Genomic DNA, 25,717 nt, shown 5'->3' on the forward strand with positions numbered 1-25,717 from the left:
AGTTGGTGCGAAGGGGAAAGATTGTGTAGACCCTTATTTTTTGATAGAGGAGGCCTAATCCTTGCGGTTATGGATATGGGTGGGTAGACTAATCTCCTAGCTTTATCGGGACCCAGGGCAGTGGCAGTGGCCTGGTTGGAACGGGCTCTATTGTCTTTTTTTTTTTGAGTATACAGTTAGGATTGGGAGCATTGCTCTAGTCACGCAGCAGAGACAAGTGGCCTTCTCGGTTGCAATGCCGGTTGTAGACATATCTGAGACTAGTGGTGAGCACTCTTGGACTGTATATAGCTGGACGGATCTGTTATTTCCTATGGTTGCTAGCTCATGGGGGGTTACATGCTAGGACGTGGGTTGCAACTTACTTGCATGGGACACGATTCCACATGCATGGGATGTATTCTCCAAACTATTGAGTCCCCTTGTGTCTCCTATGCCATTAAGAGAGTGTTTGCCCTTTTGTTGAGCAGATCTGGTGTATAGTTTGGCTTCATCACTCGGGGTTCGTTGCTTGGCTCATGCACCTCCTCAAGAGCATTTGTTTTATGAGGGTTCTGACACGGATCCAATGTTCATGGTGATGGATATTACCAAGGTGATTGCCATAGCCAAACAGGGTGATCCACAGTCGAGAGGAGATATTTTGCATGATAATCGCCATCACGTTCTCAGTGCGGGGCCTCCTGGCTTATAGGAGGTGCTCACCAGCATTTGGCTTGACATTATCCTCTCTCTTTCGAGTCAAGGGATATAGCTTGATTGTGGCCTAGCCGTCCTATTTTTCTATGGCCATGTATACAGCTTTGTACACCCTGCGAGATAGACTTTTTGGTCACAAGACGGGCACCACGTGCCAATAGAAAAGAATAGATTGAATAGACTTTTAGCACTTCAATAACAATTGAACTGAAAGAGAGAGAGACGACACGCGACACGGAGTGGCGGAATTCCACCCCAGAGAGTATTGGCCCCAAACCTTGGCGCCCCTTTTGGTATTTCTTTATATTGCATCAACTCAGTACAAGCCGGTACTTAAGACTCTGCACCTTCTCCAGGAAGCATGCCAAAGAATGAGCCTGAGCCTCATATTTAAAGGCCCTTGGCTTAAAGAGCAATTACAGTGAAAAGCCTTCAAAACTCAAAAGCTTCTGGTCCAAAAGCAATGCCAAAAAGCTGCCAACGTTATTTACGGAAATCCGTACAGTTGCCACATCAGCAGCCAGTGCAAAACGCGGAATTCCGTACAGCTTGCCACGTAATGAGTCAGCGTAATTTTTTGGAAAACCTGCCACGTCATCAGTTCCACGCAATTCCTTCAGTGTGTGTGTGTGGGTCCTTCTTTATTTTAATCCTTTATGTCACTTGGGGCCCCATCGGACGGGGTCCCCATAAGTTGGTAGGACTTCGTCTTCTGTTACTTGTTCTTCTTAGGGTTTAGGCCCCTCGGCCAACATCTGCAAGTTGGCTCCCTTCTTCAGGGCTTTGACACGTCAGCAGTTTGTGACATCTCCCCTTCTTGAAAGAGAGTAATCGGCCGGATTATAGCGTAACTGCAAAACAACTCAAGTTAGCTCAAAAATTTCCGAGGGTCATTCCGAGGGACTCTTTTTGTTAAGGAGTCAGCTTCTCCTTTCGGTTCTTTTGATCAAGGAGTTAGCTTCTCCTTTCGTCCAGATCGGAACTCTTAATATTCTGGCGTAGTAAAATTAGCCATCACACCCAGACCGTAGTGATCTTCCGCGGGTGTCTTGATGCACTAAAATTACATACCCAGGCAATCTCATCCAATTGGGAATATTCAGTGGTTGGCACATCACAATGCAATACAAATGCTCACATATGCATGTTACAAGACATAGAAACATAAAGCCGCCGATGAACACTCCCCCTGCAAATAACCATCCAGGTCCGGGCCATGAGCTACAATCCCCTCATCACTCCTCTCGCAAATAACCTAAAAAGATCCGGGCCATGAGATATAGAGGCCTTTTACAACCAAACGTCCCTCAGACCGTAGCCTGCGTCGTTTGGAGGTGCTGAGAGTAATGACTGCTCAGACTTCTTAATACTCCCCTTGTAAATAACCATCTAGGTCCGGGCCATGAGTAAAAACAACACTTTTCAATCATTCAGTACTCCCCCCGCAAATAACCACAAGGGTTCGAGCCATGAGTATGAACAAGCATTTTCAAACATCATTTCTCACCCTCCACCCGGGAGTAAAATCACCAATCATTGAAACTAGTATTAAAACCAGAGTCAAACATTCCAGATTGGCACCAAGGTAGGTTTAAAACAGATACCATCCATTTCAAACAAAGTTTCAAACAATACTTTCTCAAACGAAGTTCAAAAGTATCTAACTATAAAAGAACTATAGAGTTCATTCAGGGGTCGGACAACCGAACTTTGAGGACGACTGGCTTGCCCTTCTGCATCACGGTGATGGTTCGGTTCCAAATCTGAAGAGTTGCATCATTCTTGTCATGCCAAGGCATGCCTACTAGAACGTCACAATTGCCCAACTTCATGATGTGGAAATCAACTTTTCCATGATAATCTTGAATAGTCACTGGAAGAGCACCAATGAGCGGTACCACTTTCTGAGTTTGCCCCGTGGCTAGCTCAGCTTCAATTTCTCTATCCTCTGCATCATAATCAAAGTGCATCTGCTTCAATAATCCTGGATGGATGAAGTTTTCTGTAGCTCCGGGGTCAAAGAAAATAAGGGCTTTGAAGCCATTGACTTTGCCATATGTTCGACGCAATTCATTTGTACTTTCAAGGTACGGTATGCCATAGATGTAAGGTACTAATCCAATAGTCGGTTTAGCTCGTTTGGCTGGAGATGGTCCTGGGTTTTTGTTGCCCGTCGACGCGAGAGTTGGCTCCGCGGGTCTATCAGTGCGTTGGGGACAACCAAAATAGTTATGTTCTGTTTGAAAGCATCCAAAACATCGACCTTCTTGTAGTAAGGTGTCTGGTTGTTGAGGTGTCAAATGAGGCCTTTGTGGTTGACTTTCACGAGACTCTCAAGAATTTGGTCTTTGTTGGCGAGAGTTCTGGTTAGTGGCTGGAGATTCTTCTGTGGTAAACTCTAGCTTTCCCTTCATCAGTTGTAGCGGACTACGGCATGGTCCATAAGTTCTTGCATGGTGGAGACTTGCTTGGATATACAATATTCCTGCAATGGTGATGGTAGTCCAATGGTGTATCGTTCGCATTGGGCCTCCAAGGGAACAGATCTAAAGAAGGACACCGGAAGGTACACGTCGAGAAACCTTTGGTTATATTCGTCCATGGTTTCGGTGGCAAGCATTTTCAAGTTGCCTCATTCTGCCAAAATTTGGACTTCAAACATAGAAGTCTGATAACTACGTGCAAAAACTGTCTTGAAAGCTTGCCAGGTCCTTGGAGCATGCGGTTGTGTCGCGATTGAACTCCACCATTGCATAGCATTATCTTTAAGAAATCCCGCTGCTCGAGAAATCTTGGATTCTTGTGTATAGATGTTGTCGAATTGCTATAGAAACTGCAATGCTTTCTTGCGATTTTTCACCCCGGAAAAAGTGAAATATTTGACTGTCGTGCCGCCATCTTTAAAATCTTTGGGTTGGTTAGGCGCATATCTCGGGTATGGATAATAAGGGTATCCATATGGGCTCCAACCATTGTAGCCTTGTCGCGGTGGTGGTGGTGGCGGCAATGGCGGTGGCAAAGGCGGTTGTACTGGATCAGGGTCAGATGGTTGCACCATATTCCTGAAAACTTCCCTGATCGGAACAGACGGCTAAGAAGGTTGCCGGTTGGAAGCTCTCGTATTTTTTGATGTCGGAGGAGGAGGTACCACCTGGGGCATCAGAGGGGGTAACATGTAGTTTCAAAATTGTTGAAAACTTTGTAGCATCGGAAGATTCCGCTGAGGATGCCGCAAAAGAATGTCGTGAAGTTCGTTGAGCAGAAACTGCAAATATTCTGTTGAATCCATGAATTCCAAGTCTTGGGTTCTTTATGGCTTATGCCCTGTAAGACATGAGCGGTGAAGACGGGAGTGCGCCCGATGCACGATGAAGTAAGGGTGGGGTGCCTAATAAGTCCGGGGTCGGAGGCCGAGTCTGCTCTTTTGTAGGACCGGTATGCTTTTAGAAAAGCACACGCCTGATGCTCTGATACCACTGTCACAAGACGGGCACCACGTGCCAATAGAAAAGAACAGATTGAACAGACTTTTAGCACTTCAATAACAACTGAATTGAAAGAGAGAGAGAGAGAGACGACACGCGACACGGAGTGGCGGAATTCCACCGTAGAGAGTATTGGCCCCAAACCTTGGCGCCCCTTTTGGTATTTCTTTATATTGCATCAACCTAGTACAAGCCGGTACTTCAGACTCTGCACCTTTTCCAGGAAGCATGTCAAAGAATGAGCCCTAGCCTCATATTTAAAGGCCCTTGGCCTAAAAAGCAGTTACAGTGAAAAGCCTTCAAAACTCAAAAGCTTCTGGTCCAAAAGCAATGCCAAAAAGCTGCCAGCATTATTTACGGAAATCCGTACAGTTGCCACATCAGCAACCAACGCAGAACGCGGAATTCCGTACAGCCTGCCACTTCATGAGTCAACGTAATTTTTGGAAAACCTGCCACGTCATCAGTTCCACGCCATTCCTTGTGTGTGTGTGTGTGGGTCCTGCTTTATTTTAATCCTTTATGTCCCTTGGGGCCTCATCGGACGGGATCCCCATAAGTTGGTAGGACTTCGTCTTCTGTTACTTGTTCTTCTTAGGGTTTAGGCCCCTTGGCCGACATCTGCAAGTTGGCTCCCTTCTTCAGGGCTTTGACACGTCAGCAGTTTGTGACACTTTTGTTAGCATCTCTTGGGATTTCTGCCCACAGTAACATAGATATGACATTTTGAGAGAGAGAAATGAAATGAAATGTTATATTAACGTCTTCAAAAGGCCAAAATGACCTATGAGACCAATCAGTTACAAAATAGTGAATCTAATACCATGTCTGGGTACAAAAGAACTAGAAAAGAACTAGAAGTGGAACAAAATACTACTACTACTACTACAATCTAAAACTACGTGGGTGTAGCAGCTGATACAATAGGTACCCGGTAAACTGGATGTAACAGTGTGTGAAACAAAGATGGAAGAAATGGTGAGGATCCATCCTCATCTGCACTCTGGATGTCGAGAGAGTATGGCTCGAATCTTCTGTTGTAGTCTCCGTCGATGCTGTGTAGCTCCTCTCCTCAGTCGCGGTCGTCTGTATCTCTGTAGCTCCAATGCTCGGTCGATGAGAGTGCCAGTAGTGGTCGAATGAGTGTGGGACGAGCTCTGCAGTGGTGGCTGCTCCTCTGGCTGTCCCATATCTAGTGAAAAGAAATCTGTAATGTGTCTCTGGGACTGCCTCTCTCTAGCTCTCCCCAGTAAAGTGTCTCTACACCTGTGTAACTCAAGTAGATATAGTCCAAGACATCTCTGATCCTCATAACTCATGACCCTAGATAGAGGACCAAAACCCTCTCTGAATAAGTAGTGGAAACGCCCCCGTATCTCATAGAACACTGTGCAATGACATATGTAGTGCAACTCTGTCTCTGGCTCTCTCTGGCATAATCGGCATATCCTGCTGTCTGCTGGTATCCCTCTGAATCTACCAGTCTCAATCTCGAGCTGATGTGAGGATGTGCGTATCTGACCAATGGCACAACGCAAACCATGAGACATATGTGTGTCCATGTAGCTGGGTCGAATCACAGACCCATCTCCTGTGAGGTGGAGAAGATGCTCTCTATAGAAAGCCATCTTCGTGCTCAACTCCTGAGGCGGCTCTATCCATGTCCTCCTGGTGTCGAGCTGGATCAGGTCCTGACGAATGAGTCTAGTGATCTCCACCCGTGTAAGAGACAGCGAGGGTGCCTGAAGAGAATACTGGAAAGGGGGCAACCTGTCAGAGAGAGAGAGAGAGAGAGAGAGAGAGAGAGAGAGAGAGAGAGAGAGAGAGAGAGAGAGAGAGAGAGCACCACCGCATGCATATCTGTGCGTCATTGCTCAAGCAGCCGCCTTCCTGCTGCATGCAATCTGGCTGCCTTTTCGAAGGTTTAGAGGGATTGTTTTTCATGTTTCTATGGTTATTTTTACGAGTTTCTTTTGCTCTTAGTGCTCTTTTTATGGGATGATGGATTCCATAGTTGTAATGTTGCATGTGTTTCATCTCTGTGAATGGAAGTAGAAACCTAGATTTATAACTGACTTTTTGGTAATTTTCAAAATACTCAATGGTCTAACCGTTCTTTATGGGAGCCAACGTTTTAAATCACATTTTAAATGTTTTACATCACCTTTTGATTGAAATGTTTGAAACTGCTCATATTTGTTAGTCCACTCTTTCCAAGTTATGAAGATCCTAACATCTGTTCATCGCCTCTTTAAGGATAACTGGTCTTGTTAAAAGGTACTTTTGAGAGCTGGTTCTCAGCTTGTTTTGTTCTAGGATGCAGGATGGGAGGAAGGTGTTTGTCATTGAAAGAGATCTGAAGGAACCAGATAGGATTGTTGGAGAGCTTCTGCAGCCTGGTGGCTACCTTAAATTGGTGGAGTTAGGTCTTGCAGGTATTTACTCCCCTTGCATCACCGGTGAAGTCATTTTTGAGTTGTCTCGCAAGCTGATCCAGTTCATGTACCGCATGGCTGAGCTCCTCACATACATCACCTGGTTTCTCTTTTTTTTTTTCTTTCAATGATGTTAATATTGTACTAACGTGGTACAAGAGCAAAAATTAGGTTAATATAGATGAAACTCAGGAAGAAGCCTGTGTGCATGTAGTATGCATGTATGGACCCAGCGTGTGCACACATACATGCATGCAAACCCACACCTTCAAACCAATGGTATATGGTAATGCTGGGCTCTTTTTTTGATTGCATCACACTATTGGTTTACGTGAGATATTGGTACCATGTTTTGTCAGATTGTTTGGAACAGATTGATGCACAGAGAGTGTTTGGTTATGCTCTCTTCAAAGATGGCAAAAATACGAAAGTTGGATATCCTCTTGAAGGTTATGGTGATGATGTAGCCGGTCGAAGTTTCCACAATGGACGTTTCATACAAAAAATGCGAGAAAAAGCTGCCAATCTTCTTACGTACGTGATCATTTTATTTTTAGAAACTTCAAAAATCACTACAGTTTAAAGTGCTAAAGTAAACTGCTCATCTCAGGCAAATGACAAAATGTTTGCTTTACTTTGTTTGTTTTGGCTGATAGCTTGTGCTTTAACCTTGCTAGGGTTGAGCTTCAACAGGGGACAGCATTGTCTCTTATAGAAGAGGATGATGAAATAAAAGGTGTAAAGTACAGGACATTGACTGGTAGTGAGCTGGAGGTCTATGCGCCACTAACGGTAGTTTGTGATGGATGCTTTTCCAACCTAAGGCGCACGCTTTGCTCATCTAAGGTACCCCCCCCCCCCCCCCCCCCCCCCACTCTCTCTCTCTCTCTCTCTCTCTCTCTCGGCATGCATTACAGATAACAAAGTGGCAGTGAGAAAACCACTGAGATATACCAGGGTTACCAAACCATAGGGGAAAAATCACTATTGATACAAAGAAATAACAAGGGAGATACATCAAAGGCTGGAGGCAAGGGACTGAAGGACGACTGTAAAGGAGAGCTGCAACAGAAACAAGCCACTCACAACTTACAAACAGGCAGCCAAAAGGCACACTCCAACAAAGGACTTATCTCCACCACAGAACATCATCAAGGAACTTCTGAAAAGAGGGAGAGAGAACCTTGAAACTATCCCTAGAAATATCAACAGGGCTATGGCCTTGCGCAATCTACAAAGAGAAAGGCAAAAGGCAGGACAAGTTGCAGAGGAGGTTACCTAATCGCCCCAATCTGCCTACCCACATATTGCTGAACCTCAAGAAATCTACTAGCAGCTCCACAAACAGGAGAATACAAGCAATAAGCATGCAAACACACAACACGCCTACCAACACAAGCAACCAAGCAATAGTGAGCAAACGCAATCAGTTCACCAAGCAGGCAAGCCAGATAGGTATCAAACAAAGAAATAATGAAAAGGAACACCTTTTCAGAAAGAAGAAACAAAAAAAACCATTGTAGGCTTGACGAACTGTAAATGAAAACCCCCACGCGTGGGGGAGGAGGGCGGGGGGGGGGGGGGGGGGGGGGGGGGGGGGGGGGGGCGGTTGGGGTAGGCAGCTGGAGCAGTGTTGAAAGGTAGACAAAAAGGAACATGTGGCAACATTAGTAGCGAACGAGGGGGGGGGGGGGAGATCTTCAATCGACCGCCGCAAATGTTGAGGAGAATGTAGTGTTGAGCAGTTTTAACGTTGGTCCCTCCTCTCTCTCTCTCTCTCTCTCTCTCTCTCTCTCTCTCTCTCTCTCGGTAAGGGGTTGGAAACCTGTCAAATCATTAAAAAGGCTTGAAGGCAATTATCTCATACTTAGAGGCAAGAAACAAATATTCTTGAAATATACACAAACAAAAAATAAAGGGAAAAATCTGCTCCATATATACAAAGTAAGGACATGCAATCAAGGGTGAGGGATGGCTAAAATAGAAACAATTGCGGTGGGGAGGTGTATCAAAAATAGGCTATACCTGAGCACCCTTAAGCGAAAAAGTCAAAGAGTCTAGGTGGGGATTCTCATATCTTGGACTCCCTCTTTTTGTGGCCGATAGTCCTGCCCGACCAGCTCTCAATTGCAAACATCGAGAAACCACCAATTGTGCCTCAAGATCTAAAATAATGGGTATGTGAGGACAAGGGTCCTAGGGCCAAGGTGGAAAAAATCCCTAGGGCAAGGACCCCCTGGATACTGGCACGCTCTTCACCTCCCAACCTCTCTTTATAGCCCTTGGCCTAGAGACCCCTTAACTGTATGCACGACATGTGGCAGGGCTTTGCCCTAGGAACTTTCCCACCATGGCCCTTAGAACCCTTGCCCTCCTCCTTCCTTGAGGAAGACTTTGGGTCCCCCAAAACAAAAATGAAAATCGTTTCGTGATCACACTAATGTTCTCTGTCACAAACTGCTGACCTGTCAAGTCATTGCAGACCCTAGCCAACTTGCCGATCCCGGCCGTCGAGAAGAAGTCCTCACCGATTGATTTGCGATGAAGGAGCAAAAACGCTAAGGGCTGATCTCCAAAAATGCTAGGGCTGCTGGTCTCTACTGGCGCTAGCTCTCATCAATGAAAACGCTAGCTGATTTGCTGCTTTTATTTGACTTTTGAGTCAAATTGGGAAGTTCAGGTCAAGTTGGAATAAATGTGCAAAATGTGCGCACAGAGGCGAAAACTCCCTGCTTGGTGAGCCATTTGACGAATCGAATGGACCAACACGTTCTTCTAACCTAGACCTACATGCACATCATGCCAGATGCCCATTGTAGTGTAACAACATCTGTCAAAACGCTTGCACAATCCATTTATGCAAGAGAGTTCCAAAATTGGAAAACCTAATCTAATGGACTTGTTCGGACATGCAGGTCCTACGACCAGGCTCACAAAATTGCCGGTAGTAATCCTCGTAGGATTCTAGACACTCCTATCTAGGGATTGGTGGAAGATTGGCTTTGGAAGTCGATGAAGCATGTCCACGTGGCACAGAGAGCCATGTGCACGTGACAATGACTTAAGTGATTGTTCATTTGCCGATATGCTCAAGTGAGCGTACTGTGCAAGTGAGGGTATGCAACTGTCCTGCCTGATCACGAATGTCCTCTAGAGGCTCACAAAGTGCCCAAGCTAGATCCTAAGCTAACTTAGACTGATGTTGACTTGTAGCAGTAGCTTGTCCACGTGGCTCAAGTGCAATGTGCACGTGACATTGGTGTCCCTTTTCACTACCTCTCTTTGTAATTTCGGTCTATTCTCTCGACACGCATCATCGTATCAGCTATTTTGAGGCATAGTGTGATTACCATGTCTCGTTGTACCACGAGTGGTGAAAGACTAAAGGAGTTGTTGCTGCTGCATGAATAGCGTCTGTGTAACTGGGAGGGCAGTTTGTGCTGACAACTGGAGCTAAATTCGCAAACACTTTTAGCTCTTGAATTGCAAAAGAGAACTTCACTTTGAAGACGACACAAGACACAAAGTGGCATAGTTCCACTCTCAATTGCATAAGTCCCTAACTAGGTGCCCATGACGGTATTTCTTTCTTGATTGATATTTCAGATGCAACAGCCGGGGGAGACTCGAACTGCAGCTGATGATCAAAGTTCTCCGCAAGGCCCATATTTAACAATCTTACAACATGGAAAGCAACTACTAATAGAGTGACGTCCAAAAAGCTCTGCTTTCCAAAATCCAACGCCCAAAGCTTAACTTCTCAAAAATTGATGACCAAAAGTTGCCACCCAAAATGCCACTTCAGCAGCCCACAATTTAAGGCTCAAGTTCCGCGACGACCCCTCCTCTCTTCCGGTCTTGTGCCAGTATGCCATGTCACCAGGTTGTGACAGTCTCTAAGGTGGTGTGTAAGCTATGTCAAAGATGCATGGGGTTCCACATCTGCTAGCAATTTAAAGATCTCAAAATCGTAGACGTGCTTGGTCTCCCTAGGGAACTTGTATCTAGGACAAGGACATTTCTGCTATCTATTCGTGGGTTGTGTAGTATGCCACGTCATCACTTTGTGACCATGTAACTCCTTCCTGGGAAACATGGCGACTCCTAATGGCCCTCTACTAGTGTTCCCACAAGCGTCTTTCCTTGCCGTCGATCTCCATCTATGCCGCGGGTCTTACATTCATAAGTTTCTGAATATAGAACAATATCTCACAATATCTCGTCTGCCAAAGGTCTCCTCAGAATCATACCCCAAACCTTAGCATGGTCCCATAGGTCGCGCACCTTGATGCACTCCATTTTTTTGCAATGATAACTCTCCCATCTCTATTAACAACCCATTTTCCCCGCCTTGCTAACCTCGAGAAACTTGGCATGCATTCTTTTCGGTGTACTACTTGAGCATCAATGAGATCTTCCTCCGTAAATATTTTCTCGCCCTTCAAGACGTGTGCGTGTGAAAGAAAATATTTCTTTTTCTCCAAATCAGCAAACTTGTCAGGTGCAGTGGAAGTGTTGAAGTGTTCGGATCTAGTACTCCGCACAAACACAAGGGACACTTTACTTCACTTGAAAGAACTGAATTGAACTGAAAGAAAGAGAGAGACACGAGAGAGAGAGAGAGAGAGAGAGAGAGAGAGAGAGAGAGAGAAGAGACGGTATGTCGGGTCCCAAACCCTCAAGGGCCCCCTTGCTTTGTTGCCAGAGCAAGTACTTTCTTTATTCTTGCACAATGCTCATACAATGACTGAATGCTGAGATGCTATGCTAATGGGTACTGATGCTCATACTACTGAGTCTATGTTGACGACGGTGAAGCCGACGACGAGGTTCTAATGGTCCTGCGGGTACTATGGTGTACTGTGTCGACGACGACGACGACGACGAGGCTATGGCTGAAAGCTGAATCTTCTAGCGAGGTCGATGGTTAGGGGTCTGCAACTATGACGAGGCTAGGGGCTGAAATCTGCAACACTCCAAAGCTGAAAACGCTGGCTGTCCAAACTGAAAATGCTGGTCATACTCTGCTGAAAAAGCTGTGGGCTGCTGGCTGGTCTTGCTGCACGGTCTGGTGCCTCGCCAGGTCCCTAGTTTCTCTGCTTCTACAAGCGCCCTATGGGCTGCATTTATAGAATGAACTGGCTGGGTTGAGCAGGGTCTAATTTAGCCTACGATTCTGTTAAATTGCGCTCGAGTGTCACTTATTAATTAAGTAGCCAAAATAAGAGGTGGTGCTGTAGTGTGCAAGAGAGGGTATGCAACTGTGACTGGCCTGGACATGCACGTCCTGCTAGAGGCTCACAACGGTGCCAAGCTCAGTCGTAAGCTACTGAATCATGCTAGATTGTGGTGGCAGAACATGTCCATGTAGCGCAAGTGAAGTGCTCACGTGACAAAACTGCATTATAAGCTGTCTCTCTTTAGATATATCTTTCCCTACTGTGGGCAACTTTTCTTTTGTCCCCATTTTTATACATAGCCATTGCATCATCTTTTGAACTCTTGCCCTCCTTTCATCCCACAACTTTCGTATCTCCTCCTCAACTGTTTCGTTTATGATACTAGGAGAAGAATGCAAAGGGCATTCCTGCAACCCTATATCGGAGTAGGTTGCGTTCTCCCAAGCTTACTCGCCAACAGCTCCAACACACGCTTGCTCACTTTCTTAGATTTGTTCATTTCGGTTTCCATTTTCACTACAAATAGTACTGCGCAAGCTATTTCGTCATTTTGTGTAGAAATTCTGTCAGTGCCATTTTCTGCATAATAGGTCACTTACAGTCTTTTATGGTTTGTGCTATATAGCACATGTTGTTCCCGCTTTGTTTCTCCTCTTTTCGGGCAGTTTTCACATCAGGTACAACATTTGCCATGGCTAACAACAACACAAATGTGTTTAAGATGTTCGCTACTGAGGATAGATTGGATGGAGACAATTATTCTATGTGGGCTTATACGATGCAACATGTCCTTGTGTCAAAGGGTGCTTGGAATATTGTGCGGGGCATTGATGTACGTCTTGGTTCTGAGGATGTAGGCGATGTTGAGGATGTTGCACGTTTTGGTGGCAGGGTTGCTGCTGCCAGAGCTGTTTTGCCTACGGCTGAGCAAGCTCGTTGGGATGTAAAAGATGCATAGGCTCATGCATTGAGTGCATTGTCTGTGAAGCGCACTATTACTCCTCACATTTGTTCAACAAAATCTGCAAAACAAGCTTGGGATATTCTGGCTGGTCTTTATGCAAAGTTGCAACAATGAGGCAAAAATTGCATTGCTGGGAAAAGAGCTGGAGTTGAAGATTATGCTTGAGGAAGATGATATGGACACTTTCCTTGCTGGTATCAAGGATATCAATGAGCAACTTATTTCTGCAGGCAAAGTCATTTCTGACAGTTCCCTTGTACAGACTGTTCTTGATGCTTTGCCAGATTCTTACTAAACTTTTGCTAGTACTTGGAGACTTATGACCCAAGGAAATCCAAAAGTTATGAAGTTTGATGCATTATTCACATTGTTGTTGCAAGAATCACTTTCTAGAAAAAACAGGACTAGACAACGTGCAATTGAACAGGCCTTTATTGTTGCTCAAAGAAAAGGTGGTAACAACAATGTAGCCACTTCTCATGGTTCTTCTACGAGTGGTAAATCACCTGTTCCCAATGCTTCTGCTGATAGCAATTCATCTGGAAATTCTGGTGAAAAGGGCAAAAAGAAGATGCGTTGCCATTATTGTAAAGCTAATGATCACTTGATTAAGCAAGAAGAAAGAGGCTGGTTCCACTACAAACGCAGCTATTGTTGAGTCCAAGGTTGTAAGGTACGTAGTATTCGGTACGTGTTCGGTATGTACTGTACGTTGTACCGTATGGATTGGGCCATAAGGTACGTAAAATTCGTGTTTTATTTTTTAAAAGCTAAAAATACAGAGAATTTCAAATTTCTATACAACCTATCTAGTTTAAAAACACTGCACAATACTTAAACATAGTCACAACTTTCCAAAAACACTTAAAATCACCCCACAAGTTAAGTAACCGCTAGAATCGAGTCCAGACCACATGGCATAGTGTAAGTCAAAAGTACATAACTGAATGCTGAATCCTGATACAAAAATAACATAGTCACTCAATGAAGAGTCTGGGTGGCTCAAGCAACAAAATAAAAAGCATAAATGAGTCATGACAAATGTCCAAGTCCCAAGACCCAAAGCACTGGGCAATCACTACTACTCAAAATCATCATCAGAGGCCGATGAAGACTCAGAGAGCATGTCTCCATCTGTCAAGACATTGCCCTCATCATCATAATCGGGCTCTCTCTCCTCTGGCACAGATGCTAGGGGTGCATCACGCTCATCTGGATCATCAGCCTCTGAACTCTGGGTGTGGATGAGTCGAACAGCCTCATTGGCTCGTTTACGAGCAGGCCGAACGGGTAACTTTCCTCTGCGAATGCTCTCTCTGTGTGCAACCTCTGGATCTGCAGCAGCAATACGAAGAGGAATACTGTAAGCTCGAGAGCGAGATCTAGTGACCCGACGATCCACGCTCTCTAGCTGCCTGTGCAACTCTCGAAGGATCTCCTCCTGCTCATCTCTAATCCGTGCATCGACCTCCTCCGCAGTAGGATTTGCCACCATCTTCAACTCTGTGGGATCCACCTACAATGACAAGACAAAACATAGTCCATGATTCAACACTGTCTTTTGATCATTGACTTGTTTTCATAAATGTGCATGTAAATCTCACCTGCTTGGGTGTCCCCAAGGCATGAAAGGTGCGCACAAGCCGCATGTTAGCACGGCAATAAACCAATCTCTCTAACTGCTTGGTGCTAAGACGATTGCGGATCTTCGTGTGAATAAGAGAGTATGCACTCCAGTTGCGCTCGCATGCCCCAGCTGAGCAATCCTACAGCAATTCAAATAGCGAACACTCATGGGTCACAAGTGTCACGTGTGACAATATAGATTCATCATGCCATAAATATAAATTATAATTTAGACTTCAATATTCACCTGAGAAAGGATGCGCAATGCAAGGTGACACAACTTGGGAAGGGCCTGGCGTCCATAGTTCTGCCACCATGTTAAAGGAAGCTTGGTAGCTTCCTTTCTCAATGCTACGGACCGCACAAAGGTGGGTCCTAAACTGTTCATGTAGCTACTCATCTCTGAATCCAGAATCAATTGCTCATCCTCATCGTATATAATGTTCAGATATTCAGAGCGAAGTGTGAGCAATGAAGCCTCCTCAAACAATTCTTGGCTCTTGTAGAGAGGATGGAGAACTGCAGCCATCCCATGGATGGGACGACGCATGAACTGCCATCGAGTCTCTACAATAGCCAAAATATCATCACGACTACAAACAAAATAGTCACAGTAAGTATGTGTTTTGAAAAATTATAAATAGACATGTCACATGAGGACATTAGAGCACTTTGTAGTTTGTACTTACCGATCCTGTGTCAATGAGGTACATCCAGAAATGTGTGTCTTCATCTGCATAAACATATGATACACCAACCCAAGTGTAGAGCCCTCCATGTCTGTGACCCGTAGTAGTACATACAATGGCTGTAGAGCCACTGCCAAGGACTGCACCTGTGTCCAGAAGGTCTCATCAAGAACCTTTCTTTGAATGTACTTGGTCGCCTCTGACTGAGCGTGGTGCATCAATCTCCACTTTGGATCCACAACTGTCTGCAACAGTGGATCTCTCAATCTGAACAGCCTCTGAAGCACCAGATGTACGTATGCAAATCTTGTCTTCGAGGGACGCACCATGTCTACTATGCTGTGGCTCCTGAAGATTGCCAAGGCCTGGTGTTTTTTGTGGAAAAAAGTGGTAAGCTTAGACGCATCAGACACTGTAGGCTGCACCCAGGGAAGTTTGCCTATGTCCTCCATGAGAAGGTCTAGGCAATGTGCAGCGCATGGTGTCCACACAATGTGCTTGAACTCAGCCTCCACCATATCCCCCATGGCCTTGCAATTGGAGGCATTATCAGTGACCACCTACAATGAGTCATGACAAGATATTAAATGAAGTGTGGACATTATTACGTTGGACAATTTATGCAAAATTCAAATGTGCATGCCACATGGTCAGGAATCAGTATCTACCTGCACGACGTTCTTCTCCCCAACCTCCTTGATGGCCTGGCGAATATGTTTGAAGATGAACTCCGCAGAAATGCGTTCTCCAGCTTTCCCTGCATCCACGGCTCGTAAGAAGTATGTGCCCAAGCAGGAGGAAACAAGGATATTGATAATGTGGCGCCTCCGCGTGTCACTCCACCCATCAGAAAGAATAGTGCATCCAAATTGTTGCCACCCAACCTTCACTGGAGTCAATGCTCGGTCTATGATCTCTTTTTGGTCATCAAGCATGGTAGTGCGCATCTTTTGGTAGTCAAGACCATTCCAAGAATCTGTAGCACCAACCTGTGAAATAGCTCTCACCATCCTCTTCCATTGATCAGTCTTCAACACATTGAATGCAATGTTGCACTCTATGAGAGTTCGCGCAATCTCCATCTCTGCAACTTTCTGTCGCTCTTTTACCCATGAATCACTGTGTACACGTGATGGCAATGTGGTTTGCCTTGGGCCACGTACACCCTCAACCCCACCTGCACTTGCTATTGAAGCACTAGCACTCTCATCCTCAGCCTGTGAAACACGAGCTCTCTTTCTACTAGTGCCTGCAAATGATGGCGCTGCAGACGCAGAGCCGCCAATATCTCCAAGTAATGCATCTTGCAAGGCATCCTCTGCTGCTGTTGCTGTTGCACGTGCTCCCCCTGACTGTGACGATGCAGTAGATCCTGGAGGAAAATGCTCCAAAATCAAGGCATCCCTCAATGCTTGCGGGATAGTCTCGCAACCCCCACAATGTCCAGTGGTGCCAATACCAGTGAGGTGCTTCAAAACCCGGGTAATTGTACTGGTCATCTGCTCTCCGCAGTACTTGCACACCCAAGTGCGAGTCCCTGAACTTGCTTGGCCTCCTGTGTTGACAACTCTCAGGACATTGGTGTGCTCGGCCCAAAGAGGATTAGGCCGACGAGGCATGATAACTCTGCAACACAATTAACGCAAACTTCAAAGTTGAATACAAAACTTACAATCTTTCGCGAGGTCACGACTCTAGAGTGCCTCCTTCAGGCTTGCTGACTCCAAACACAAAGGGAGGGAGGGAGGGAGAACCTTATTGGCGGCGTTCCACACTTCCTTTGTCTCTGTGCAAACACTGTGCAGACTCTTGAGACTGAGTTCTAACTTCTGCTACTCTGTAATGTGGTAATAAGATAGGTTGGCTTATAAAAAGGCTCGCCCAAAGAGTCCGACCAGGCGGATAAGCAACCGACGGCCGATTTTTCTTTTTAAAGCCATGCACGTACGGAATCGTACGGTACGTACGGATTCCGTACGGAAGTACCGTACGGTACGGAAGGCAGCCGGACGTACGTACGGAAACAACTATGGTTGAGTCTTCTATGAAAGAGATTGTGATGCTGATATTGATGTAGAATGAGCTTTTAGTGCAGAGTGCACTTATGATCATGATACATGTTGTCAGTTGCTGCAGATGCTCATGTGTGGTACTTTGCTTGTGGTGCTACAAAGCACATTATCTCTCTTTGTGACTCGTTTACCTCTCTCGAGGATGTCTCTCATAGGGATTCAGTCACTTGTGCCAACAATGCCTCTTATCCGGTCAAGGGAATTCGAACGATTGTGCTTACTGCTGCAAATAATAGCTCTTTCACACTTGATGCATTGTATGTACTTGAGATCTAGAAAAATCTTTTGTCTGTATCTGCACTTGCTAGACTTCGTCTTGCAGTCAAATTTGTGGATGGTAGATGTATAGTACATGATCTCAGTTTTGGTGATGAAATTGTTGCATCTAGCATTTTATGCCGTGGGCTGTATAATATCACTTTGTATGACAAGTGTGGGTAGAATTTTGCAAATGATGTTGTGGATTCCAAGGCTCTTACAGATGCGAAACTTTGGCATGCACGTTTTGGGCATCTGAACTTTGCTAGTTTGCTGTGTTTGCAGAAATTTAATATAGTTTAAAGCCGCCTCTTGAAGCACCTGTCGAACATGTTTGTGGAGGCTGTTATGGGTAAGACACAGCGTTTGAAGTTTCCAAAGGATGGCTCAATTAGGGCCACATGCCGGTTGCAGCTTGTGTGTAAGGTGCAACGGAAGTGAATGTTGAACTTTGCTCAAGATGAGTGCTCCTAACTGTGCTCAAGGGTTCCTTTTACTTACGGAAGGGAGAGTCTTCCGTTCCTTTAGTGAGAGAGTGCAATGGACACAAACAAAGTGGATGAACTTGTGAATGAAGGTGTTGAGACTGAGAGATAGAGAGAGAAGAGAATACGACACCAGAATGTTGTGAAACCCTCCTCCGAAGGCCCCACTCTCTATGGCGAGAGCGGTCTACTTGTGATTGCACAAATCTCTACAATGCTTGGACTTGCCGACGATGTCGACGACGAGACGGGCTGAAATCTGAAAATGCTAATGGCTGAAATTTGCAAATCTTTATCTGCTGAATTCTGACTCTATGTCGGTGACGATGTCGATGACGATGATGCGACAACAACACACTGAAAACGCGGAGGCTGAAATCTGAGTTTTCCGGGCTGAAACTGTAAACTTCGCTGGATCTGACCGTGCAGCGAGGATTTGCTGTGGGACGGTGAGATCTGCGAGGTTTGGGACTTCTACTGCGGGTGGTAACTGCTGAAACTGAAAACGCTGATACTTGTGGGCATTCCGTCGGGAAGATCTGCAGAAAACGCTGAAGTGTCTTGCTGATGCAAAAACGCTAGGGCTGAAAATGGTCTTGCTATGGAGAATCTGCTATGGTCTTGCTGCGGAGAATCCGCTAACGTTGGGGAGTCCACTGCTTCTTGCTGTCGCCAGAGCAGGCTGTTGCCAATGCAAAAACGCTGGCTGATCTGGTTCAAAAACGCTAGCCTTCTGCTGTGATGCAAAAACGCTAGGGCATCTTGGGGTTTTGATGATAAGTTACCTGTTGAGCGAGTGCTCCTGCTGCCTCTTCTACCAAAAAGTACTAGCGCTAGGTTTCTACTTATACAAATTTAGCAAAATTGCCCTACCTACTTTCCGAACAAAAGTCACTTAAAATAATAAGTGAAAAATGTCAAAAATAGGGAAAATAGGTTCTGTGCACTGGAAAATGATCTTGATGGAATCTAATGGGAATTCGATGATCATGCTGCGTGCAACCAGAGGATATGCATCTAATCTAAGTGTCTGGACATGCACGGTCTGCGAACAGACTCACAAAAGTGCCAGATCACTTCCTATTCTAGACTGACTTGACTGAAATGAATCCTTGTCATGTTGTAGCTTGTCCACGGACACATAGGGTTGGATGTGTCACGTGACATCCCCTCCTTTTCAAAGTGAGGTACTGGTACCGAACTGTATGGCGTCGAGGGAGATCGCCAATAACATCCGGAATCCTGGAAAGGACTCTTCGCCGGCCCACTCTGATGCGTGGGTCATGCGATACTTGAACTTCATAAAGGTCTGCAACGCTTGCTTCTTTGGTCCGTGTCGAAAGCGACAGTCATCTGTGGCTCCTTCGATGCTTCAACTTCGTCGATAGTCATGCGGCTACCTTCTTCAAGAATTTCCAAGGTTGAAAATTCCTGAAACCACTTCCAACACAAAAACATGAACATACCCATTCCATATAAAGTGACTGGAAAAAAGCTATTCTTTCGAACAAACTGTGCATGCAATGCAGATGAACAATGTGACAGAGTGCCAAACCGTTCATCAAACACAGGCAAACAATGGGGTCGAATCTTGACTTTCTGATCTAAATCAATCAACTGTGGCAAAACACAATGGAAATGCCGATGCTTGATGCTCAATCCTTCTTGTGTTCTTGCTACGACTGTGTTGTGCCAAGGAAGAGACATGGAATGTGACTTCCTTGAATGCAAACATTTCATCTTTTCATGAATCATCGGTATACATCCATGCTCATTCATGAGTGAATCGTGCTCAACATATAATATGTCATGCCTGTGAAAAGGGATCACATAAGGACGGTGACTAAAATACAGGAAAGCATCACGAATGAAACACTCGAACAATGCGTGCTGACTAATCATTCGAACACATAATACTTCCTGTGGGGGTTCTATGGACTTCGACTCGAGAGCCAAGATCGGTTCTTCATGATTGATCGAATCTTCCTGTGGGGGTTCTGTGGACCTCGATTCAAAAGCCAAGATCGGTTCTGCGTGATTGATCGAATCTACAACGAGGTTAGCTTTGCTAGAAAAAGCATCAACTAAACCATCATCCTTGTGAACCATCACATCTTTTTCGTGCAAATCATCATGCTTGTGGGTAAGCATATCTTTTTCCTGCAAATCATCATGCTTGTGAGTAATCACATCTTGATCATGCAAATCATCATGCTTATCATTATCATGGAAATCATGTGTCTTGCTTTGGAGAAGACGAGACTGAGATAGTCTTCGTCTCTTGAATCTCTTTAAGATGCGCCTACACATTAGAAAAAAATAGCACCAATGCGGCTTTCCTTTCGTTGTGCTCACGCTCCATTTCGGCTCTTCTTTCTTTGTGTTCACGTTCTATGGCTGCCATTCTTTCTTTGTGTTCTGCCTTTCTTTCTGCTTTTCGTGGTTCGCGTTCTAACTTCATGTCCATCACCATCTTGTCGAAAAGCTCCATACGATCTGGTGCAATCTTTGGCGTGGATGGGGAAGGGTCTGAAAAACCTCCTGGTGAGGAAAACTCTTCTTCGCCACTCCCATGCTCACCACCTTCAAGCGAAGTATCCATGCCGCTTCGAGTGATGACCATACACTGAAGTCGTGGGTCGTTAAGTCCATGAGGAACTTGGGTTCTTGGGGGCCTTGAGGGTCTTGAGAGTCTTGAGGTTCTTGGGGGTCTTGAGTCTTGATGTTCTTCGTTAGCTTGCAATTTGTGTTAGAGAGGATCTTCTCTTCACCCGAGTTCTACTCTTTCCCACGGGCGCACTCCTTGGCGGCCTTGCGCTCACACCAAGGTTGCTTTTTCCCACCTCACGTCGATTGGCCGGCCGCTAAGTGCACGGTCCGCTCTCAATGAGTGAAAAAGAAAACAAGGAAAGGCTAGACAAGCCCTTCTTTCTTGGGTTTCCTGTCTGTCACTCTTCAAAAACACGATTAGGAATCGACACGCCCAAGTAGACTTGGGTTACGTGCGATTTCAACAAGCAAAAAACAAATTATGTGGTTCTTGTGGTTCTTTCCTTGAGTGATGCAGAACACTACCAAAGCTCTGATACCAATGTAAGGTGGAGTGGAAGTGAATGTTGAACTTTGCTCAAGATGAGTGCTCCGAACTGTGCTCAGGGGTTCCTTTTACTTACGGAAGGGAGAGCCTTCTGTTCCTTTAGTTCACTAGAGTGCAATGGACACAAACAAAGTGGATGAACACTGTGAATGAAGGTGTTGAGATCGAGAGATAGAGAGAGAAGAGAATACGACACCAGAATGTTGTCGAACCCTCCTCCGAAGGCCCCACTCTCTATGGCGAGAGCGGTCTACTTATGATTGCACAAATCTCTACAATGCTTGGCCTCGCCGAAGATGTCGACGACGATGAGGACGACGACGAGACGGGCTGAAATCTGAAAATGCTAATGGTTGAAATTTGCAAATCTTTATCTGCTGAATTCTGACTCTATGTTGATGACGACGATGCGACGACGATGAGCTGAAAAGCGGAGGCTGAAATCTGCGTTTTCCGGGCTGAAACTGTAAACTTTGCTGGATCTGACCGTGCGGCGAGGATCTGCTGCGGGAAGGTGAGATCTGCGAGGTTTGGGACTTCTACTGTGCGTGCTAATTGCTGAAATTGAAAACGCTGATGCTTGTGGGCATTTCGTCGCGAAGATCTGCAAAAAACGCTGAAGTGTCTTGCAGATGCAAAAACGCTAGGGCTGAAAATGGTCTTGCTGTGGAGAATCTGCTAACCCTGGGGAGTCTGTTGCTTCTTGCTGTTGCCAGGCTGTTGCCAATGCAAAAACGCTGGTTGATCTGGTCCAAAAACGCTAGCCTTCTGCTGTGATGCAAAAACGTCAGGGCATCTGGGGGTTCTGCTGAGAACTTAAAAGTTGCGTGTTGAGCGAGTGTTCCTGCTGCCTCTTCTACCAGAAAGTGCTAGCGCTAGGTTTCTACTTATACAAACTTAGCAAAATTGCCCTACCGACTTTCCCAACAAAAGTCACTTAAAATAATAAGTGAAAAATGTCAAAAATAGGGAAAATAGGTTCTGTGCACTGAAAAATGATCCTGATGGGAATCTGATGATCATGCTGTGTGCAACTAGAGGATATGCATCTAATCTAAGTGTCTGGACATGCACGGTCTGCGAACAGACTCACAAAAGTGCCAAATTACTTCCTATTCTAGACTGACTTGACTGAACTGAACCCTTGTCATGTTGTAGCTTGTCCACGGACACATAGGGTTGGATGTGTCACGTGACATTGTGTCAATAAGTGATGACGTGGCGGACAGCAGAAACCCTGATTTCCGGAAATCGTGGAGGTTGAATTTTTTTTTTTTGGAAAATGATGAGCGACGCAAATTTTGCTTTAAAAAAAAAAAAAAAAAGAGAAAAAGACTCTCTAAGAGAGAGAGAACTGATGCTTTTTATTTTGAAAGCTTTTGGGGCTCTGCTTTTGGGCATCCCTTGTACCTTTAAATTAGTGGTGAGGGCCTCACTTCTCAGAGCATCTGGATGCAGAGTCTGAGAGTGAAACCCTAACCGCTCTCTTGTACTTTGATGATTGATTAATACAAAAAGAAATACCGAAAGGGGCGCTAGTCTTTGGGGCCAATATCTCTAGGCACGGAACTCCGTCGGGCCAGTGCAAATCTATTGTGATCTGTGAATTGTTTTGAAGTGGTTATTTGGTGCTGTCGCGATTGATTTTTGACTTGGAGTGTCCAAGTCTGTTACAGTGGTATCAGAGCACGACCGATTTCTCTTCTACAGGAAATCCGATCCCCGAATTTTTTTTCCGCGGCACCTATGGCTTCAGGCAATGATCAGTCGACTCCCTCTGCATGTGGAGATGCGGGCTGGTTGCTCTAGGTTGCTCTTTTTCTTTCTACTTTATTTCTTCTTGGTTGACGCAAGAATATGAACGAGATATACGAGCTGCTTGGAACCATCTTCGGATGACCAAGAAAGACACAATCAATGCTTATTGTGAAAGATTCTGGAGCTCTTTTCTACCCGCCTCTTCATTCAAGAAGATCTTGTTCAGAGAACAGATTGAACGATTTACCTTGGGTCTACCTACAGAGATCCGAGATCACTGCTTGGAATAGAAGTCAGCTTCTATTTAGGATTTGATGAGTCATGCGAAGCGGGGCTTTGCCATTCACTCTGGCAGTTTGACCTACCCCACAGATAAGGCCATGACACAACGAGCCGAACAGACTTCTGGGAATGAAAGTAGAAAGAAAAAGAGCAACCTAGAGAAAAAAAGATGCACGACCCAAGCTTACTCCCGAGGAGAGAGCTCGCTTCATCAGAGAGGGGAAGTGCTTTGGATGCGGGGAACATGGACATATCTCCGCGAAGTACCCTAAAAAGGCACAGAAAGAACAGAATGATAAAGATGACCACAGGTCTGAGAGTTCGAGAGCAGCCGAGGAATGTGGCAGAAAAGGCAGATAGAAAAGCAGAACTCGTACCACATGGCGTGGGACCTGCACCGAATCTAATGAATGAAAGTACAAACTTTTCCGCTTTTGGGGCAAAGTGAAGGATCAGGAAGCTCTTTTGAAGGAGCCAAGGCCAACTTCTTTTCACTTGGAATTGGCGGCTCGATTTGGAAATTACGCCCAACAGACTGACGCCACGGGCGGAGGTAGTTCGACTGGCATCCGGATGGGATGTTGCCATTACACCGAGCATTGGCAAACTTTGTTTGCAATGATAGGGGTGTTCAGGGCGCGCGAGTGACGTTCTACTCGGGATCCCTTGGTACCACAAGAACTACGCCATGGTTGACTACCGGGCCGAGAAAGCGACTTTGATAAATGAAGGGCTTAGAGATTGTACTTGATGAACTTCAGTTTCTTACTCATTCTTTTGGGAGAGAACTGAACGCTGGATAAAGTTTGAATATGTTTTGACCTGATCAAAAGAACTCCAAGATTTTTCTCCACACTCATGCCGATTGCTTTTCAGAGGCCTGAAAATCAAACCATTGATCTGATACCTGGAAGCACGCCACCGAATCAGCCACCTTACCGTGTGAGCCGAGTACAGAATGAAAAGATTATGAGCCCATTGAAAGACCTCTTGGAAAAGGGTCTGTCCAGCCTAGTACTTCACCGTATTGCTCTCCAGTGTTGTTGGTTTTGAAGAAAGACGGATCTTGGAGAATGTGCATCGATTATAGCGCTCTCAACAAAATCACCATCAAGAACTGATTTACGATTTTTAGGATCGATGATATACTCGACAGGTTACAGGGATCCTCGTGCTTTAGGAGGATTGACTTGAAGAGTGGATATCATCAGATCAGGATAGCGCCGGGAGATGTCTACAAGACAGCTTTTCGGACGACTTTTGGGTTATTTGAGTTTTTGGTGATGCCTTTTGGCTTAACCAATGCTCTTGCGACATTTAACCAGATGATGGACATGATTTTTCGAGAGTACAGGCTATTTGTTGGCACTTTCTTTGACGACATCATTGTTTTCTCCAAGAATGAGGCAGAACACAGAGATCATCTGCCTTCAAGTCTTTCGGGCATTATGAGATCACACGTTAGTGATTAATGCAAAGAAAAGTGAATTTTTCCTACCAAAAATACACTTTTTGGGACACAATGTGTCAGCAGCAGGAGTGCAAATGGACCCGGCCAAGATAGAGACGATCCGTGATTGACCCGATTTGAGGAATGTCCATGAAGTTAGAAGCTTCTTGGGACGATGTTTGTACTACAGGCGGTTCATACGAAAGTTTGCAGAGGTTGCTTCCCCTTTGCATACCTTGACACAGAAAGGAGTACCTTTTTCGTGGGGACCCACAGAGGTGACTGCCTTTCGGACATTGAAAGAGAAATTGACTACAGGACCATATTTGACTTTGCCGGACTTGCAGAAGTCATGTGAAGTATTTTGTGATGCTTGTGGTCGTAGTCTGGGTGCGGTCTTGATGCAAGCAGGCCATGTCATAGCTTACGAGAGCCGTTTGTTCTCTAGGCCGGAGATGACAGCACAGATTTATGAGAAAGAGCTTTTGGCGGTTATCCATGCTCTTACTCAGTGGCGGCATTACCTACTCGGAGCGGATTTTACTGCTTCGAAGGCCCCACTCTCGTCGGCGAGAGTGGTCTACTTATGATTGCACAAAGTGGTACAATGCCTATGCAATGAACTGATGCAACTTGGACTATGCCGATGACGACGACGGTTTGATGGCTGAAATCTGAGATCTTTCTACTGCTGAAATTCGGGACTGTTTCGGTGGCTGAAAATGACTGTTTTGGCTGCGTTTTTATGGCTGAAAAGCGGGGATCTTCTGCAACCGATGGGGCTGAATTTGCTACCTCCTATGCATGCTGAAAACGCTGAGTCTTCTGCTGCAAAACAGGCTGAAAATGAAAACGCTGGACTCATTTGCTTCAGATGGGTTGGAAAGCAAAAACGTTGATGCATCTTCTGCTACAGATGGGCTGAAAACCAAAAACGCTACTGCCTTCCTCTAGCGTTAGTGAAATGCTGATGCTTCTGGTGTGTTGGCGATGATGCACAGATGGAAACGCTAGGGCTCTGTGTTGATGGAGATGAAGCAATGCTGACACGACGGATCTTGGGGAAGTATTGTTGGGAAAACCAGAAACGCTACCTGTTGCTGTGAGAGGAAACGCCAAGGTTGGGGGGGGGGTCCTGCGGGTTCTGCTGAGAAGTTGCCTGTTGAGCGGGGAGCTCCTGTTGCCTATTCTGCGAGAAAGTGCTAACTTGGGTTTGCTTATATATTAACTTAGCAAA

At 45.4% G+C, this 25,717-nt stretch overlaps 2 protein-coding genes across 2 annotated transcripts in view; one reads left to right on the plus strand and one right to left on the minus strand.

The window, feature by feature from the left end:
• The window catches only part of LOC147420184 (squalene monooxygenase SE1-like), a 57,783-nt gene that overhangs the window by 22,058 nt on the left and 10,008 nt on the right, over positions 1-25,717 (plus strand). Inside the window, exons 2-4 of the mRNA XM_086504150.1 lie at positions 6,508-6,619; positions 6,979-7,153; positions 7,297-7,465. Coding sequence (XP_086360276.1) covers positions 6,508-6,619; positions 6,979-7,153; positions 7,297-7,465 — 456 coding nt within the window. The remainder of the gene's footprint in view (positions 1-6,507; positions 6,620-6,978; positions 7,154-7,296; positions 7,466-25,717) is intronic.
• LOC147420185 (uncharacterized) lies at positions 14,440-16,032 on the minus strand. Its single transcript, XM_086505083.1, has 4 exons — positions 15,079-16,032; positions 14,936-14,982; positions 14,637-14,681; positions 14,440-14,529 (listed from the first exon to the last, which is right to left on the minus strand). Exons 1-4 carry the CDS (start codon positions 15,603-15,605, stop codon positions 14,453-14,455), a joined length of 696 nt encoding a protein of 231 aa, XP_086361209.1. The 5' UTR covers positions 15,606-16,032; the 3' UTR covers positions 14,440-14,452.

The sequence above is a fragment of the Adiantum capillus-veneris genome, chromosome 28 (assembly GCF_014529385.1).
Source record: "Adiantum capillus-veneris isolate H3 chromosome 28, ASM1452938v2, whole genome shotgun sequence".
Taxonomy (NCBI): domain Eukaryota; kingdom Viridiplantae; phylum Streptophyta; class Polypodiopsida; order Polypodiales; family Pteridaceae; genus Adiantum; species Adiantum capillus-veneris.